This window comes from Tachypleus tridentatus, chromosome 1 (assembly GCF_004210375.1).
Source record: "Tachypleus tridentatus isolate NWPU-2018 chromosome 1, ASM421037v1, whole genome shotgun sequence".
Classification (NCBI taxonomy): Eukaryota; Metazoa; Arthropoda; class Merostomata; order Xiphosura; family Limulidae; genus Tachypleus; species Tachypleus tridentatus.
In genome coordinates this window covers 98,051,315-98,072,339 of record NC_134825.1, presented here as the reverse complement: position 1 = coordinate 98,072,339, position 21,025 = coordinate 98,051,315, and the positions used below count along the sequence as shown (strand labels likewise).

Here is a 21,025-nt window from a genome sequence, read left to right as displayed (position 1 = left end):
ACTATTAGTTTTAACACTCCTACGAAAAGACGTTTCTAGTCCTGATTTCTCCAAGCCCGTTCCCCTGGCTGTGGTTTTGCTAGATAGTAGATAGGGACAGTGGGAATCTCGTTAATCCATTCATTAATGGATTTAAATGGCAATTTCATTTAAATACAAAATTATTAGCCTAATATTAATAACCTTTCAAGTTGCTCTGGGGCCTATTAGGCCCCACTTTTCGTAGGAGTGTTAATTATGCATTGTAAAATGCACTGCAGTGAACACTGTTTATTAGAAGTAGCAAAATTCTTGAGTGTTTTGTGTAAACCTCCTTTGTGTATATGATTTTAAATTATGCAACCTAAGTAACATATTTAAAACATTGAAATTTTCATAAGTTATTGCAACTAAATGAAGTTACAAGTAACAGTCACAGCATTTATTACAAAATACAGTCCAAGCTTGTGGTATTTTTAATTCAAAATGTTTATTTTTTTCATCCATTTTAGACCATTTTTTTCCATAAAATGTTTTAAAACTTGTACCTTTGGTAATTCAGGTTCATTTAATCACTTTAAGAGTTTATTTTGTTATCCATTGTTAATTATTTTTTTGAAGGTGAAGAGTATAAGAAGAAATTTTAAAATGACCTAAGGTTTGACTAAATGTAACCTTAAGAAATCATAAGAACTCCACAAATTCCAAATCAATATTAATATGGACCACAGATACTACTTAATTTTTTTATAAGGAAAGTAGGATAAAATTGGATGATAGATCATACAACATGTGAAAATGTTTCTCTGAATATTATTTGATTGATATTTTTGATTATTTCCTTCTTGTATATATTTTTATTTAAAAATAAGAATGAATATGTTATTTTCATCATACTGTAATATTGTTATTAGAATTCGTTAAGACAGATGAAAATGTTTTTTAAGAATTGAACTGTTTTCTTAGCTACATTTGTGATACTATAGTTTATTAATAGGCATCTTATGTTAATCTTGAATTTTTGTCATTTTTTCTCAGGGACACTATATGAATGGCGTTTGCTATTTTATGGTACAGAAGAAGCACCATTTTATGTTAAGTCAACTTCAAGTGATTCAAACTTCCATAAACACAACATTTCACACCAGTTAAGTAGGATACGACAAATTCCAGAAGGTGCTGACTCAAATATAAAAGCAAGTATTAATAATATTTGAATATTTTATACCTTTTTCTGTTTTATGATCAGTAGTAAATGCGTCAGACCAGTATGTAGTTCATAACAAATAGAAAACCAGAGCATATAAAAAGTAAAAAAACAAAGCGCTTTTTTCACTGTCTTTAATGACATTCATGTACATCTTACAATAATAATACTATATTATGACCAACACTGTTGCAATTATACTTTTAGCATCAAGTTCATTTCTTTTCCACTTTTAATTGAGTCTTAAGGATAGCTCTTTTCCTCCACTGGTCCATTTTGTTGGGGTGTTACTCTGGTGACTGTAGCATTATGTACAATATCTGTGTTGCTGCTCTAGGTTTTTTTTTTTTTTTTGGTTGCTCATTTGTTTTATTAACCATCTCATTCTTTGTTCGTATTCCATATCTGGCACCTTCTTGTCATTTACCTGTCCTACATCTAAGAGTTCCTTCATTAGTCATGTATTGTCAATGCAAATTGGAGTTTTGTGATTGACCTTCCCTGCTTCAGTTGCTTCTTGGTTTTTTTCTCTTTTTTGCTCACATTTCTATTTCTCATCCCTCATGTTGTTGGCTTGGGTTTGCTGAATGAGGGATTTTGGTACTAGTTTCATATTTTGACCTATAAGTTTGTTTCAATTCTGTGTGTCTTTATCTGCAGTTCCTTATCCACTTGCTTTGGCTGTTGATGGGTTCAAACAGGACTAGGACCTGTCATCATTTTCTTTGGGTGATTTCATTAATCCTGGCTGTTTTATATTTGTTCTTTCTGATTGCTCCATCTTAGCCGACACAGATATTGTGTATGTTTTTATTTTTTTTCATTTTTGTTTACTTCCATCACACATGTTTACTTTTACTCCTGGTTGGATCTGGATTGCCTGTTACATTCCGTAATTGCCTTCAAGGCTTTTTTCTGATGGTTCTCTTTCTAACTCTTTCATTCCCTGGTACCTCTTTGTTTTTGACTATTTCCTTTCTCTCTTCCCCATTTGATTTTGTTTATGATTTGATTGTCTTTTTCTTCCTTGTTTTCTTTTTTCCCTGTAATCAATTCCTGGTGTCTTCAATCTGAACAGACACTTTTTATTTTACCTACACCTCATCTCCATCTCATATTGGAGGTTCTTCATCCATTGAGCACTGGGATTACACACCTTTTGTTTATCTCTCATTAAGTGCTTTGAGTATTTGCTATTCTCTTCCACCTATCTATTCTTTACTTTTTGTGAGATTATGACTTGGTAAGCTACCTTTTTGTATGTATACTTTTATTTTTCATAGGCATGTCCCTTTTTATTTATGGATTCCACTCTATGTTGAGTAGAGCCTGTTTAAGTATACTTAAAATAATCAAATCCACACTTTAAGTAACAATTATAAGTTCCATGGCCATTAAATGCACACTGTTGAGATAGGGTGTACCACATGATTGCTCATAGGTTTTCCTCATGATATATTCACTTCATTCATATTCTTGTATTATACAATACAGGGATATCTTTATTGTTCTACTCATCAGGATGTTAGATTTCCAGATTTGTCAAACACTTTATGACTTTGCTATTGTGTGTCCTTTTCACAGATCAGTGGATATATTTCCCTCTGCTTTGTTGAATTTTAGATGAGAGTTACTCTTTCCTACCCCATCATGTGGCTTGATTTGGGTTGCAGTTGACTTGCAGCTAGTATCATTTTCTTTTTTACCTCACCATGGATGTTGATTTCTAGTTGCTAGGTTTGGGATTGCAGTTGACTTGCTGGTGGTATGAACCTCTTTCCTATGCCCACATAAATGCTTGTTCTAAGTATTTGGTTTTTGGATTGTAGTTAACTAACTAATGATATGATCCTTGTCATACTCGTACATGCATGTTGATTTCTGATGGCTGGCGTTTTGATGCAATTGATTTTCCATGTATGGTCTGCAGTGCTCAAGTCATTGTACACTGTAAGACACATCCTTTTAACTTTCATTCACATTATTGTCATATATAATATTGAGATTCAGATATCAGGTGATTTTGATCACTATCTAACCATCGTTCTCTCCCTCTTGGATGTGCTCCTTCCTTTTTTCTGCTCATGTCTGCATCACCTTTTTCCACACTAATGTGGATCTTTGGATATTTTAAAAATGAAACTCTCACTGTTCCCTTCACCTATTAAATGTAGGATTTTAGCTGATTATTTGAGAAGAGATAATGTACTTTATTAAAAAATTGTAATTTTCCTATACTGAAAACGTATATCTGATAGTTACTTGACTCCTTTTACATTTCCCACCCTTCCTCCCCAGTGAAAACTTCTGCTTCCTTAAAGTAGTAGTTTAGTAGAATCAAATAGTCACACATGTCAGGAGAGTGTGTCTTGCTCCAGCTGGTGGAGGGTTATTGTTCGATGATCTGCATGTGAGTCACAGTTGAACCATATTGATTGTGAGTGCTCAAGACTTAAGGTAAGAAAATTTATACATAGAGAGGGCAGCACTGGACAAAACAACTATTTATGTGAAAGCAGTTTAATATCTTTTGGAAATACATTTTCAGTCTAAGAAAATTATAACTTTCAAAAGAGGAAGAGGTGGGTGGAACCACTGAGCTAGATTTGCTAATTATAATACCTCGGCAAATAGAAAAGGTAGGAGGTTTCAATTTTATATTCTAACTTGGCAGTAGCATGTGACACACAAATTGATATTTACTGTTTTTTTATTTACTTTTGAACCAAGAAATGATATAATGTATAATATTAGAACTTGAACTACAAACTACAATTTGATTCCAAATGTATGGACATAGATTCATAAAATTACTATTTTAATAAAATTTTGAATGTAAGTACACAAGTTGTGATGATATAAGCTCTGATCCTAATCTATATAGATGGGCTCAATTGTGGTTTAATTGTACTATTTTAATACTGAATGTGGTCATTTCTACTTTATTAGTCTGAAAATTAGTTGTAGCATACTGTATACTTTTTTTCTGAGCTGTATGCATCACCTATGGAAGTTAATTTGTAAAATTCCTTAAACCTTTCCTTCCAAGTATCATCAGTTTTTTGCATGGATGAAATAACTTTGTGAAGTTTTAAAAAAATACTTCCAGCTCTCTCTTGTCATATTAACTGTAAAATAAACCTATAACTGAAATGGTAAGATTCATAATTTTGTTTTGATGTATATCTTATTAATATTTAGTTTGGGATCTCAACTGTTAACCATAATTTATAATTTTCCACTCTGATTGTAAATTTTTATTTGAGAAACGGAAATATTTATACTTGAAGAAACTTTGTAGAATGGACGGCAACTGCTGTTGTGGAGACACAAGTGTAGAGGACAACGTTTCAAAAGTCTTTAGCCTTTTGAAATATCGTCCTCTACACTTGTATCTTCACAACAGGCAGTTGCTGTCCATTCTATAAAGAATATTTATACTTCTTGTTTCCATAAATGAAACTTGTCAATATACAAAATGAAAGTTATATTTCTGAGGTCTATGCACATTTCTTTACTCATTTTTGTTTCAAAAAGTGGAAATGGTAAATTTTTGAAGTTGGTAGTGTTGAGAACTATAAATTAAAGTGACTGCATATTTTTCATTATAATTTATAAGCTTCTAAAACTAATAACAGTAATGGTACTTTATGTGAAAGCTGGGGTTATTTTCTTTCTTGCAATTTATTTTCCAGAGAGCTATCATTTTTCTTTATATGGATTCTAAATGGCTATTTCTTTGAGTTATTAGATGAGAAGCCAATCTTAATTGTAAATTTTCAAATGATCTTAACTTTATGGCAGTTTTTGTGTGTTACATAAAGCTATAGAGTAATTTTACTTGTTGCCATTAATATTTTTGAAGTAATTACATCAGAAAGTCTTTTTTTTTTTCTTTAATTAGAAAAACTCCTTATAATTATACAAATTTATAGTTTTATGGTGGACAGATTAGAGAGGGTTATACTTTGAAACAAGTGTATTTTTTTCTAAATAAGATATTGTGAGATAGATACAACCTATTTATGTTAGATTTAATAATACTTTAGGAAAATGGCCCTATATGTGATATTTTGTGTGTTAGATTGATTTATAATTGATAATAAGTGTGTGAAACTTGGTTTTCAAGATGTGTACTGCATACTGAGATAATAAACAGTTATGTCACATAGTTTTATTTATTATATTATAATCATAAATTTGCAAAAAACATTTTACTTAAAAAGTTCAGTAGTTCATTGTGTTTTATGTTAGAATTCTTCACATTTTAGATACAGCCTAATCTATGAGTCATTAACATTTATAAATACAAATCCAAAAATGGATTATATGAGCCATTGGGCATAAGAAGAGTTAAATTATATGTGGAACACATCACATTAGCTTAAAATATAGCAGGAATTGCAGGAGATTATTATTGCTGGTGTGAACAGTGCACTAATTTAAGGGTAAATAATACAAACATTTTGAAGTATATATTAAACTTTTTTGCATTGAAATCACATCTTTCATGTATAGTTTGTGCATTTTTCTTGTTGTGACAAAACTATATATATAAGTGTTTGGTGATCCTAGTTGATCATTTAAATTTATGTTGGTTAATGGACATCTCATACTTCTATGCTGTACTATTTTGTAACTTTTGAGTTAATACAAAATTGAAAAAAGGAACTTGTGTATAATTTTAAAAGTTGAAAGAAAGTAAATTTTACACTTTAGGTTTTGTTTTTAACAGTTAAGTTTTGTATCAAGTAAATTAGCAAAAATGATTTATACCTGTTTCAAATTGTTCAAGAAACTAATTTTTTCTTGTTCTTCAACAAAGCTCTGTGCAAAGAAAGGAGAATTCACTGATCTGGAAAATCTTGGGTAAATATTTATTTTTATTTGAGTTTTGGAAATGAATTTGTATTTTAAGTAATTATTAACCCTGCTATAACTAGGCCAAAATGTGCATATGAAGATTTTTTAGAGAGTTACATTCAAAATTTAATTAAACTAATTTATTATCATTCTGTATAAGTAAACTTGGCATCAAGACATAGTTAATTAATGAAATTTTAATAATATATAAATGTATTTTAGAAAAAAGGGTAATTCAGATTTATTTTGTATAGTGGTTACTAGGTCAGTAAAAATCAACTGAATATCAATGGTTAGGATAGTAAAATAACATTTGAAATATAAAGTTTAACTGAAGAAAAATGTTTGATATATATTTAGCTGGTTTTAGAGATTATGCAGGTGAAATTTCACAATATTCAACCCATTTGTGTGGATTCCTGTATGTGGTGAGGGGACCTCCCAGGGAAGGTTCTGTTTTTTCAGTTTACCTCCTCTGGGATCTAAACATCCACCCTCGTGTTTGCCGTGCATGGCAACCTGTGAAGGGGAGGAGAGGATCCTAGTGTTTGAGGGGTTCAGTCCTAACACACCACTTTGGCCTTGAATTCATGTAGAAAGGCAGCCTTAGGGTGGCCCCCTTGGGTCAACTGGTTGGTTCACTTGGGCGAGGGTTAACCAAGTACCAATGTTGGATGTTCTCACAGGTGTAGTGGACATTGTATCAAGACTCAGACAGAGCAATCACCTCTTTCCTTTCAAGCTGTTTGTCTCTAGGACTATAATCGTCCCTTTACACTGGTGGAACTCAAACTGGCTCTTCATCGGTCTGGCAGTACATCAGTTGGACCTGATGATGTACACTATGAAATACTGCACCATCTATCTTCTGCTTCTCTTGCTATTCTTCTGATTGTTTTTAACCGGATCTCACAGGAGAATGTTTTTTCTGATGCCTGGTGCCATGCTATTGTCCTACCTTTCTCTAATCCTGGGAAGGATCTGAAGATTCCTTCAAACTACCGACCAATTGCTTTGAGTTGTAAGACCTTAGAGAGGATGGATAATGCTTGTCTTGTTTGGTTCCTGGAATAAAAAAAAACTCTCTCACCCACCCAGTGTGGGTTCCGATGACAGCACTCCACCATGGACCACCTGATTCGACTTGAAACGTCAATCAGAGAAGCATTTTCAAACGACAGCATCATGTATCAATATACTTTGATATTGAGAAGGCTTATGATACAACATGGAGGTATGACATTGTGTGAGACCTCCATATATATGGGTTATACGGCCATTTGCCCATTTTTATTAAATATTTTTTTAATGGATAGGACATTTTAAGTTTGTGTGGGTTTGACACTCTCCTATACTTTTCTACAGAAAAGTCTCTCAGGGCTGTGTTTTGAGTGTCATACTTTTCAGTATAAAAATTAATGCCATCACTGAACAACTCCCTCTCACTGTTGCAAACAGTCTCTATGTTGACGACTTTCACATCTCATGTCAGTCGTTGAACATGAGGTATATTGAGCAGCAGCTATAGACTGCCCTCAATTGTTTACTGAAGTGGACCACAATTTTAACTTCTTTTTCTCTTAAATTGTTTGCATGCATTTTTGCCACCATCGGGGTATTCATCCTGATCCTGAATTTTGTATTGGTGAAGTTGTGCTGTCTTGGTCCTTGAGACAAAGTTCTTGGGACTTATATTTGACCGTAAGCTAACTTTTATACCACACATCAAGCAGCTATGAGTCAAATGTAGAAGAGCACTGAGCACTGAACATCTTTCGTGTCCTCTTTTCCACTACTTGGGGAGTGGATCAATGTTCTATGCTAAAGATATATCGTGCTCTTATTCAATCAAAACTTGACTATGGATCACTGGTCTATAGCTCTGCCAAACCACCAGCCTGAAAGATGCTAGACCCTGTTCATCATCAAGGACTTTGGATTTGCACTGGGGCTTTCTGCACTTCCCTAGTTCAGAGCTTATACATAGTCTCATGAACCTTCTTTACACCTCTGTCATTTGCAACTATCTTTACTATAAGCTTTGAAACTTTGATATTTACCAAAGCATCCCACCTGGGCTTGTGTTTTCCTTTTTCAGTGGGCCATACCTTTTCAGAACAGATGGTCTGCCACTGCTCCTTTTGGCCTTTGTATCCAGGTGCAGTTGGTTGAATTGGGTCTGTCCTTGGATAAAATTGCTGTATCCATTGGTCAGCCCATCCCACCATGGCTTCTTACAGTCCCTAATTGTGACCTGTCTTTAAGTCATTTGAGAAAAGTAGACACTCCTGATTGGAAATACTGTCTGCTATTTGCTGAACATCTTTCGGAACTATCATTCCATTCTTATTTATACAGATGATGGTTCGAAATCAGATGACTGTGTGGGCTCTGCCATGATTTGTTGTAGTTCGGTGGTTGCGCGTAGAATCCCCTCTACAGCTTCAATGTTCACTGCTGAACTGTATGCCTTTTCTTTTGCCCTGGTTCACATAGAAGCTAAGCAGTACTCAAATTATATTATTTATACTGACTTACTTAGTTTTCTACTGGCTGTGGAATCGCTTTACATTAGCTCACACCCTGTTCTCGCTGATATTCAAAACTGACTGACCCATTTATCTTTAACATTTACTTCTATCCAGTTTTTCTGGATATCGGGCCAGATTGGTATTCGCGGGGAACGAGCTCGCTGACACTGCAGCTAAGTCTATCTGCTCTGGCACTATCACCGCTGTGCCTGTCCCATGACTGTGGTCCTGTGTTGAAGGCTTGGCTCCGTGCGAGCTCTCAGTTGACTTGGAGTGAGCAATGCGAAAACAAGCTTTTCCAAATAAAACCTTATATTGGACTTTGGCCATCTTATTACCGTAAAGATCGGAGAGAAGTTCTAACTGTACTACGCATTGGTCACAGTTTTTTAACTCATCGTTTTCTTTTATCTGGAACTGATGCACCAGTGTGTAGTTTGTATAACATTCAAATCACAATAAGCCACATTTTACTTTCTTGTCATTGTTATAATTTACAACGATGGCACCATTTTAAGCATGTTCTGTCCCAAGGTTTGTCCATAACGTTAGACAGTGTTATTGGTGATGGTGACACTGTCCACTTTGGTAATGTTTTTAGTTTTTTAAAGGCCATTAATCTTTTTAATGCCATTTAAGTTTCTTAATTTATGCTTTACACCTTTTTAATATGGCTCTTGTTTAAAAATCATACTTCATCTAGCTCAATTTGAAATTATAAACTGACCGTAACATTAAGTAACTTGAAACCAGGACTGGAAAGGCCATTTTCATGTGACTGGTGGTGGTTTTTGTACTTACTTGTTAGTCTTCATGGCAAGTTATGATTATTACAGTCACTCCACAGAAAGTCCTTTACAACTTGAATTACTGTAGTTTTTCTCTTAACATTGTAGACTAGATGTAAACATTGGCTTTATGCTATTTGTTTATTTTTAACTGTTTTGTTTTACCTTAATTTCCTTTTATGAATTTTACTCAATTTACTTTTACCTTTTTACCGGATGCTTAGCGCAGATAATGTAGCTGTTTTGTGCCATATAAATCGTCGAACGAACCACAATTTTCAAATGAAGAAAGGTATTTCTAATCTTAATGTGAAAATAATTTTCACTCAGTACATTCAATACTCTGACTCCTTATATTCACAAAGAGATTTGTAGAAGGATTAGTTAATTTAAAAATCTGATTTATTGTGTACATAAGAGTTGTAATTTTTACTGAAAACTTGTTAAATTTCATGAAGATACACAAAACACATTAAAAGTTGTTGCATGTATCTGTTGATTACAAACTCATAATGAGAGGGTTAAGCAACAATAAAATCTAAATATATTGTGAGACTGAATATTTACATTTCTGTTTGAACTTTTACCCTACTATGTTATGCAGCTTCACTCTAAGTGCACTATTGCACCTTGCTATTCAAAATGTAACTTTAAAGAAATAATTTTGATCTATTTCATTAAATTTTGTTTCAGAAAATTGTTATTGAAATTATAACATTGTATGATGGTTATGCTATAAATCTTAGGAAAAAAAAGACCAAAGATTTGAGGGTGTTTATTTTAACTGGTCTTTTTTTTTATTTACATAATAATGACTATTTTGAGAAAGTTTTTTCATTTTAAAGTTTTGTGGATGAAACAGTCTCAATGAACCATTAGGTATTTCTTCTGTAAACTATATATTGTGTTAAATTTTTATTTTATAATGCATGACACTAATGTCTATAAGTTGTGGATTTTCCTTATGACTGCAAGAGCTTAGATTTGTTTTAACAATTTAGAATTATAAAAAAAAAAATACTTAATTTCAACTTTTGTGTGGTAATGTATGCTGAGTTACAAATTTATTGGTTGAGCTCACCTTTATACCTCCAATGAATACCTTGATAAATAGGCATGTAATTGTTTTAAATGGAAGGGGATAAATTAATATTGTGTAAAGACATTGACAGTTGTTTCAAACACTTTTTGTCTTTCTTTAAAAGTTTTGAAGAATTATGATAATACTACACATGCATTGCTTTCAGAATAATTATCAGTAACATAGAGATGTTTTAGTTTAGTCTCTGATAAACAGTTATCTTATTAATAATGGTAATTTTATGTTACCATGAGAAATACAGAAATATTTTTTATAGCATAAATGTAAGATGATGATATTTAGAGTTAGGAATTGAGATATCTCAATGTGTTTTATAATGGTATATAATGAAAATAATTATTAATCATGACATTTTTAACATTTACATAACTGTTCAAAGAGCAAAGATAAATAGCCAAAGAAAATAACAAAATGAAATATTTGATCAATTTTAAATGGATTAACTCTTTCAGCATGGGCTCCTTAGGACTGGGCCCGGCATGGTCAAGCGAGATAAGGCATGCGACTTGTAATCTGAGGGTTGCGGGTTTGCATCCCTGTTGTGCCAAACATGCTCGCCCTCCCAGCCATGGGGGCGTTATAAAGTGACGGTCAATCCCACTATTCGTTGGTAAAAGAGTAGCCCAAGAGTAGTCTAGTGATGATTAGCTGCCTTCCCTCTAGTCTTACACTACTAAATTAGGGAAGGCTAGCACAGATAGCCCTCGAGTAGCTTTGTGCGAAACTCCAAAACAAACAAACAAACAATCCTTAGAACTGATCTCATAAGTATTTTGTGCTTATTGTAGTTTTCATGCAATAACTTTTAAATTAGTACATGTTTACAGAATTTGGCATATTATCAGTCAACATTACAAGGCTTTAGTATGCAAAATATTAGATTTTTTTAATGTGTTTTAAATTTTTTAAAGTAATGTTTTTCTCATGCTGTTTTTTCTTTTCACATGTTGATTATCTAATGTGCAAAGTAATTTTGATTTTAAGATAAAAATATTTTTATACATAGAAAATTTTGAAATCCACATACAGAATCTTTAAAACTTTCAGATAATTATCAAATGTTTTTAAGAAAAAGTTTATATTATATCTCTTAGTTTCATTATCAATCATGACCCCACTATAAAAAGTCTGGAAATTAATTTAACTTGTGTGTTTTTCATTCTAAAATGGCAACAGATTATAACATGAATACACAAATGTTTAGTCTAAATAGATTAAATGTTATAGTATTATACATGTAAATATATTTATTATTTTTACAGTATTGATCTTTCATCTGTGCCTGGCTAATACTACAGAAGTTCTAACGACATCTGTACATGCACTCATTTTATTGTAACAAAGAGTTTAAAAAAACAAAACATTATATATATTTACATTTCTAAATAACCAAATGTTGGCTTACAATATCAATACTATAGAATTATACCATAATTTATCAAACTTAGCAACTAAGCTGTATTTGGGTCTAAAAATATGAAATTTTGAGTTCACTAAAGCTACACCTTACTTTTTCAAATCTGTGCTTTAGAAGAATGAGTTTGGCACCTTAATAATTCCATTATGCTGAGAAAGCCAGTTGGAGGACATTCTGAGTTTTTCATTGGTTATTCACATATTGTAGACAGAAGTAAGTGTACTTAAGCATGTTTTTCCAAAACTTGAAAGAGGAAAATGGGATAAATTGTGTTTGATGTCATACAATGTCGTACCAAACTTACTGACACAAATCCATAAAACAGTAGTTCAGTAAAATTTTAAATGAAAGTCAACAAACATGATATGACCTTTAACCTATGACTCTTGTGAATAGTGTTAAACTGACTGGATATATAAATTGTAATTTTCTGATCAGTTAATATCTAACAGTTGATTTTTAGAACTGGGTGTGGCCTTGCAGTTATTGTATTAGTTTATGAATTTGAGAGTCTATGTTTCACATCCCATTGCCATAAGAGTGCTGTCCACATTTTTGGTTGGTAGGTGTATTGTAAGAATTAAGATAAAGTTCTTTCCTTTAGTTTTATCACTTTAGAATTAGGGACAACAACTCCTTTTGAAGTTTTGAACAAACATCTAAAACAAAAGAAGACAAATACTTGATGTTTTTAATTGATATTTTTAAGGTGTAATAAATTTAACAAAGTATTAACAGTTGCAGTGAAATTTGGCTTATAAAGTATGCTAAAGTGTTCACAGTTAATTTCAGTTTTTGAGGGTAAAATTTATTTACAGTTTTAGTCATGTAGGTGGAGGTGGTAAATATTCACAGAGCATCTAACAAAGCAGATTTGTAGAATGGCAGCTGTAATTATTTTTCTTTTCAGATATCTGTTTAAAATAATTTCTTTAGTTGATATGTAGCTAATATTATATATTTAGGGTATGTTTGAGAAGTTGTCCTGATGGTCAGTTTGGAGATGAAGATAGTGTATGTCAACACTGCCATCCATTCTGTAAAACCTGCTATGGACCATATAGTGACAATTGCTTTTCTTGTACATCTGGGAAATATCTGATGGATGCATACTGTGTTGAAAATTGTCATAGTGGATTCTATAAAGGTAAGTAATGAAGGACTTCCATGTAGATTTAACAATGATAGTGAAACTTTCAATTTTGTTATGTGAATGTTGGAGAATTTTAATGGCTTTCAGCTTTTACTTCTTTAATAAGGATATTTATTGTGAAAGCTAATTCTGATTTTTATTTAGTACATTCTTAGTTCCATTTAGAGTGGTGTATTTGACTGGTGTATTTTTGCCTGCATATGTTTCTAAAACCCTAAAGCTTTATCTTTAACAAAGAAATTCTTGGCACTGAAATGAATCTAAAAAAATGTGTTTTATTTGCAATGCAAACATATTTGTAATTGATATATTAAAGCTGTCTGTATTTGTAAAATGGATGTATTTGTAAAAAGTGTTCTTACAGTGAGTATCTTTCTTTTAAATAAGTTGTATTTTGTATCCCTTTAACCAAGGTTTTTTTTTAGTGATGTCAGTTATGACTAATTGTCATTTTAGTTTATAAATGTAGAACTGCATTTTCAATTTTTAATCTTTGTAACTAACTAGCTTTCTGAACTATTCCAAGCTGTATTGAACAGATGAGTTAAATTCTGTCTAAATGTTTGACCAATAAATTTCAAAACAAAAACCCAAAACCAGTGTTTTTGAATAATTGACTATTCTTCTTTGAGTTTTTTTTCTTTTAATTCATTACATCTTTGGCTAACTGTATCTGAATAAATTTTAGTGCTTATGGGTACTGTTTTCCTTATTACTGAATTTCGTAACTTACCAAGAGAAGCTAATGCATCAGCACCTGATTGTACTTGTCATACTAGCTTGATCTTAGACCTAGATTGCTAATGCTAGACCTAAAGCTATAATTTTATTATGTTTAGTAACTGATAATGCTTTTTTTTATACTAATGATAGAAAAGTGTTATTTTAGAAGGGGTTAACAATTTAGGATACAGAAATTTCCTAAGTTGACTGATTATATGGGTCATTGACTGAACAATGAAAAATAACTTTCTTAGTGTATAAACTGCAGAATACAGTTTAATACAAATATTACTTCATCCAACTTGATGAGATTTGTAAAGAGAGCAAGAAGTAGTGCTCATATTGATGAAATACAATTTTTACTTTTTATGCACTTTTCATTAATAAATAATGAAAGTTAAATTATAAACTACTGGAAAATGTTCAGTGGATGATCTTGCATAGATTCTTATCTAGTTATATGCAAAGATAGATTTAACTACATAAGTAGGCAAAGTGAACTATAGTTTTTGACTTCTACCATATTCTTCAACTGCATAATTTTCTCAAAAACAACCAGACTATTAATGGTAAGTGGTAGATATGCCATTTATTAAAATAATGAAACATTAAGTACCATCAATGAAAACCATAGTTAATGCTAATTTCAACCAATAATTACTTTAAAATAGCTTTGGAACTAAACTGTGAGTATGTTTATGGTTTGTGTATTTTTTCCTTATAGATGGGACCCTGCAGCAGTGCCTTCCTTGTAGTAGCAATTGTGTGACCTGTGAAGGCTCCCCTTATGGGTGCTTGTCTTGTGGTGAGAATCAAGTCCTACAGAATGGACACTGTAATATTTGTCCACCTGGTACTTTCAGGTTTTCAGCATACCGGTGAGTTTCTAATAGTCTGTTATCAATATTTTACACCATGTTTACACATTATTGTACTAGAATGAACTACATATTTGATAATTTTTTATTCTTTTTTTAATTATGTCTTTTGTAGGGAGGTCAAAAGGTGCATGGTATAAATGTAATCGTACTGTATTTTGTATTATGTTATAGTATTATTTTATCAACTTTGAAAAGTAAACAGCTTACCTACTTTTACCTCATGCTCTTTTATAACTTCAGCAACACAGACAATCATGTCCCTTGTTCATATAAGGCTTAAAATATAACTTTATTGTAAAAAACATTAATGTTCTCTTCTCTTTTGTACTTCCGTTTGCAGACCTCCTGGAATATTGTTACTGTATATGTACACATATTTTTATACGATTTAGTGCCTAATGCACAATTTATAAATTATAGTTTTTGAATACAATTTAAGAAAAGATGTAAACAACAATTATGACCATGAAACAAAGTTTTAGAAATAATATTCCAGTTCATGTACATCTTTACCATTCTTTCTTATGAAATCAAAATAATAAAATTTATGTATTTTAAATGCAAAAAATTATTCATAAATAAACACTATCAAACCACTAGAAAAATAAGACATCTTATTCATCAAAGGGTGACATCTATTTATTAGTAATCATCCAGAGTGACTACTATTTTCTGACATCAAATGTGTTGTGTATATTCATACAGGGCTTAAAATTATTGGGGAGTTAGGAAACAATGGCCCCCCAGATGCTGGCAAGCCTGTAAAAAGTGTCTACTAAGTAGCCTACTTTGCCCCTAAAATCAAAAGAACCATTAGAAGTATGACTCTGCATAAACTGATCCAGGCATTTCATAACTGATCAGAACTTATAACAAATCATGAATGGACCTTCCAAAATTTATAAACACTTGTCATTTATGTCCATTTCACAAATGTCACTATGAATGCCTATACAATGAATGTTTAATTTAAAGATGTTTATACTAACTGTGTGGAGTATGATAAACATAGCATGTTTAGCCTATCGTGCCTAATAAGCAGTGTGTACATCTATGTGTGTGTTGTATATACAGATTAAGCAAGGTGTGTTCAAAATGATATGTTGCAGGAGATTCAAAGCCTCTGCCCTGGCTGTCATGGCTAAGGTGGTACCCCATTATGCAGAGAATGTTTAGCTTGAAGATGTGTGTGCTAGATGCTTTTCGTTTTGTTTTTTATCAACTGAGTATTATTTTAATCTGTAACAAAATATTTCTGTCACATGTTCAACTAATACCAATTCATTTACTTTATATTTTATTAATGTGTTTTTATATTCCTTGATCCTGCATTTTAAATTTGTATGTATTTGGCCAGTATAAACTCAACCACAAGTACAAGAACTTTTATAAATTACACATTTATCAATTCCTTCTATCTTTTATATGATTGAAAATAATTAATTTATAGTACAGTGAGGATGTTACATCACATTCTGTGTATGCTTTCATTATATTACCTGTTTTTATAAACAATTCTTGAACAAACTCTTATGTTATTTACTTTACATTTTTATTCTAACCTTGTACAGGTTAACAGTCTTATTTTATTGATATGTTTATGATATAATCTATCAATCATTTTGGATGTATATTCTCAATGTATGGCTACATGTTTTAAGAAACTTAACTCTGCTTTCACAACCCAATCATAAGTGCATATTATTAAGGCTGTAAACACAATATGGAAAGAGTGAATGGTTTTTATGTCCATTGTATGGTAGTACTGATACAGAAAACAGCTTTCTACAAATATAAATTGAGAGTCAACTATTGTCCTATTTAACAGTCATACCTAAAATATTTAGCTGACCCTTTTTTTTTTTACATCTCACATAAATGTTATGGTAGGACTGAGTGAATTAATATATTTTTTTAAACATCATTGATCCTGAAACCTGGGAACTCATGTCAGAACCATTGTCTACTATTGAGGGACAAATTAAAAATTGGAAAACAGAAATATTTCTAAAACAAGACTAGTAGAAACAATAGAGATCAAACACAGTAAGTTGAAGCCAATAAAAATTTGTGATCAAGCACAATCAAAATTGTGGTCACATGAAGAATGAGTTGAAACACATCTATACACCTTAATGCTAATCAAAAATTGAGGATTGTTCTAGAATAGTAAGGGAAGGTAGCTGTGATAGTGTAAATGCAATATAAATGGTAGAGGATACTCATATAAGAAGCACATTTTCTGAAATAGCACAGAATTAATGGTGTATAAAAGACTGGTGGACTGTTAGCAAAAACTTTTTAAGCAGTGCCTATAGGGTAAACCAGGATCATGATGGATTTGAGTGAATAAAAGTTAAAACTCTTTCAAAATATTCAAAGCAGTGTCAGATTAATGAAACAAGTGGCATATAGCCCTTAATCCATCCATATCCCAAAATATAGCCACTTTTTTGAACCTATTAAAAGTGGGAAAAGCTTTGTAATTTCCATTTGCACCTTAGGATCTTCAGAGACTGTTCTGGCCTGACTTGTTATCTGAAGGTTGCAGGTTCAACTCCTTGCCACACCAAACATACTCACCCTTCCATCTGTGGGGGCATTATAATGTGACAGTCAGTCCTACTATTCATTGGTGAAAGAGTAGCCCAAGAGTTGGCAGTGGGTGATCAGCCTTTCCTCTAGTCTTACACTGCTAAATTAGGGACAGCTAGTGCAGAGAGCTCTTGAGTATCTTTGCATGAAATTCAAACCAAGACTGATCTGGTAGAATATTCAATATCTGATCAGTGAAAGTAAATTTTTTTCAGGGTACTCCCATCCACATCCCCCCCTTTCCAATATTTTTTAAGAATCTATATATCCCAACAATGAAAAGGACCACTTCCATTGAAATTCTATATTCAAAATTCAAATTACATTATTCTTTATTATTTTAGCCACAGGTATTTTATTTTTTATTATTAATTTTAATAAATTCAAGCCCATTTAGATATTACTATTTTTGCTAGTTTTAGATGTATTTGTATTTCCATCAGGTATTAATAAATCAGTCACTTCAGACTCTCATTATCACTTTTATTTCTAAAATTCATGTCAAGTTGAGCTGATGTCCTTGGTGCAGTCTTGGTTCCTTCAGTCTCCAAACCTGTTCCATCTTCATCAACATTCACCTTTTAGTATGAAGTGTAAACTCTAATTCTTTACCTTCTTCATCAATTATGCCTGTGAATCAGTCTTTCATGTTTCCACATCATTAAGCTCTACATTATTTCATGAAAACATTAAAAGAATTTTTTTTGTAAAGGGGAACAAAAAGTTATGTTGTGCATTATTGAGAGAAATTAAAAATCATTTAATTGCTCTTGAAAAAGTACAGTGGTTTCACAACAAAATAAAATATGTAGCTATGTAATTTCCTTTCAATTTAAATAACATCTGCTATTTAATTCAGTGTTGTTGTTGTTTTTCAGTGACTTTGCTGTAGAATACGTTTTACAATGAGCTATAGGATTGGTCACTAAAAATGCATGTTTTGGGGGTTCAGCTGGCTCTCTAAAAAACAAATGACAAGGCTAATGATTAACTATCTCTTAGTATTGTTATTTACTGTCTGCTGTTGCCAGATGATACCTGGATCAACATTGGAAGAAATGTCTTCATTTATTATGTTTTATTCATAGTACCTCATTTTAACTTTTTCAGTGGTTTTAATTTATTCTTCAAGTTGCTATTTTTTACAGTATTTTAAAGAAAGTGTTTGTTTTTGGTGTGTTTTTTTAATACGTTTTTCATCATATATTCAGTGTACAAACCTATATGCTAAATATTTAAAAAGGCAGGTTCTGATTTGTGAGATCAAAAACTAACACACATTGTGCAAAACATAATAAGCATGCTAATGCTGTGGGGGTCTGGGGTCATGCCCTCTAGAATATTTGTATAAATATAGGTGCTATGAGATTAAATCTGAAAAAACTTTGCATTAAATTTAGCTTGAACAATTGTATGGTTGCTTACATGAAGTCCACAGATATCCAAGAAAAGCAACAATTCTGTTGCAACACTGTATGGAAAACCAGACTTAAATTAGCATAAGTATACATGTTTTAAGGTAGTTAATTACTATCTACATACAGAGTAGTTATTAATTGTTAAATTACTTGTTTAAACAGCTGTGTACAACAATATTGTATTAGTTTTTACAGTCATTATCTGTCATATACATACGTGTATGCACTACTAAAATAACATGTTAGAATGCTTCATTTTTCTTTGGTACTTTTCTATAAATAACTCACATACAGTTTCACTGTTGTTAGCAATTTCATGATGATTATGTATTAAACCTAGAGCACTCACTCTTTATTTGATTTATGTACACCTTAAGTAATTATTTAACTGGCAGATAGATAATAGATGCTGAATGTTTGCTTGAACATGAACTTAGTGTTATAAAGAGCATCAGTAACATAAATAGTGTTTGGTACAATGACGCATGCTTTTAAGCAGTCAGCCAGTACCTGGAGAGGTACAAAAGGTTACCTTGTCTACCATTGATGAAGTTCTTCATCAAAAATACCAGAATTTGGCAAATATTCCTTGTAAAAATCAAAAGCCTGTCTGATATAAAAGATATAAAACTCTCGTTTGAATTTTAATGACTTAAGTTTATGAATTAATGCTGCTTGCTTTACATGTTCATCAAATCTGGTATAAAGATTGCTGATAATGTCAAAAAAATGAATGGTTACCGACTTATTACAGTAATCTTCCATTTCAAATGTTTTTCAGTAAAACATTACATCTGTTATTTTCTATACCCTAACTCAGAATGAAATCAGTCTACTTGACTGACTTCATAATCACCAAAGAAATTGAAATAAATTTAAATTACCCTTTTTTCTTTCTAAAATGACTTCAAATTGTAACATGAATTTACATTCATTTATTCTAAGCAGCTTAAAGCTTGTAAAAGTATACATCTGTTTGTAATCAAATTTTGTTGTTTTATTGGCCTTTAAACAATGTCTCACTATTATCCATGCCATTGTAAGTTGTAAATCACTTGGGACATTTGCTGTTTGCATGCTTGCCTTGTGCCTCGCGAAACATTTTCATAATTTTTTTTTTTTTTTGCCTAATTTAAATCTTAACTAACCTAAAAAGATCTCTGTTTTTACATGTTAGTTACATTTATAATAATAAATAAAGAATAAATATGAAATACAAAAAATACTTACCCAATCTTCTTTTTTCTTGCCAAAGGTTGTTGAGGACATTTAAGCCTACTTTTTATATATATTAATGATAGTAATGCACTAAATAAATTTTATTTTATTAAACACAGACTAGTAGAATGCAAAATGTACACAATTTTGCCTGTCTTTTACAATTTCTTTGGCTTTCTAAGTATGTGACAAGAGCTGTTAGATTTGCCTAAGCTGGTAATTAAGTTTCTCAATGGAAAGTTACTTGTACTGTGAGTGAAACTGGTTATTATTTGTTCAGAACACAGCATAATGCAATACGTTGTATGACAGATGAAAACCTTAACTTTCTCTCTGTGATATGTTGTATATAATTATATATGAGAGAGGACTTATTAACATATCATGAAAGAGAGGAGGTAACAGGAAGGGTTTGATTTTCTATTAGTGGCTTTCTAACCAAACACATTGAAGACTATAGAAATTACAGTTTGTCTGAGCAGTAATGATTCTATAGTGAGTAACATGCATTTAGTTTTTTACTCTTTGAGGGAGTAGTGACAAAATAGAGTGGACAAGATGCTTAGAGGAAATGTAACATGTGTCACACTAGATAAGATTCAGGTTTTAAAAAAATACTTCATTGTAGAATTAGCAAATTAAACTTCTATGCTATGAAAATATCAATTGTTAGCTAATATTTTATGCCATACTAATTGATATAACTTAAACAAAAAGTAACTTAATAAAGTGTTGAATGTAAAACAGATATATAGCATTTTTAAAGAGGTTACTGCTATATAGATAGATTTAACATAACATTATAGTTTATATAATATATAAAATTTATAGTAAAGATTGTTGTTTTGCTTATCTATATATGTAGACAAATTGTAATATCATGTATAGAGATGAACTGTAATACCATGGATGGGTATTCATGGGTTAAACCCAAATTTCATAATTTAAGACACTAAATATATGCATAGCACAATACAAGACAGCTATATTAGCTTCTACAGCAGCAAATCTACAAGCATTGTACCTTGGCCATCATGTCTCAATCATTTTCTTTTACTGGGAAAAAACTCGTATGTTGCTGCTGTTGGTTTTACAAAGGCACTTGATTCTGTTCAATAAGAAGTGTCGAAAGTCTGTCTCATATTGTAGA

The 21,025-nt window shown here is 31.6% G+C and overlaps 1 protein-coding gene across 3 annotated transcripts in view; it reads left to right on the top strand.

The window, feature by feature from the left end:
- The window catches only part of LOC143256628 (furin-1-like), a 145,006-nt gene that overhangs the window by 73,636 nt on the left and 50,345 nt on the right, over window positions 1-21,025 (top strand). For all 3 annotated transcript variants that reach the window (XM_076514100.1, XM_076514090.1, XM_076514109.1), the window contains 4 exons: window positions 1,018-1,175; window positions 6,012-6,055; window positions 12,853-13,034; window positions 14,488-14,641. In XM_076514100.1, the coding sequence (XP_076370215.1) occupies window positions 1,018-1,175; window positions 6,012-6,055; window positions 12,853-13,034; window positions 14,488-14,641 (538 nt within the window). The remainder of the gene's footprint in view (window positions 1-1,017; window positions 1,176-6,011; window positions 6,056-12,852; window positions 13,035-14,487; window positions 14,642-21,025) is intronic.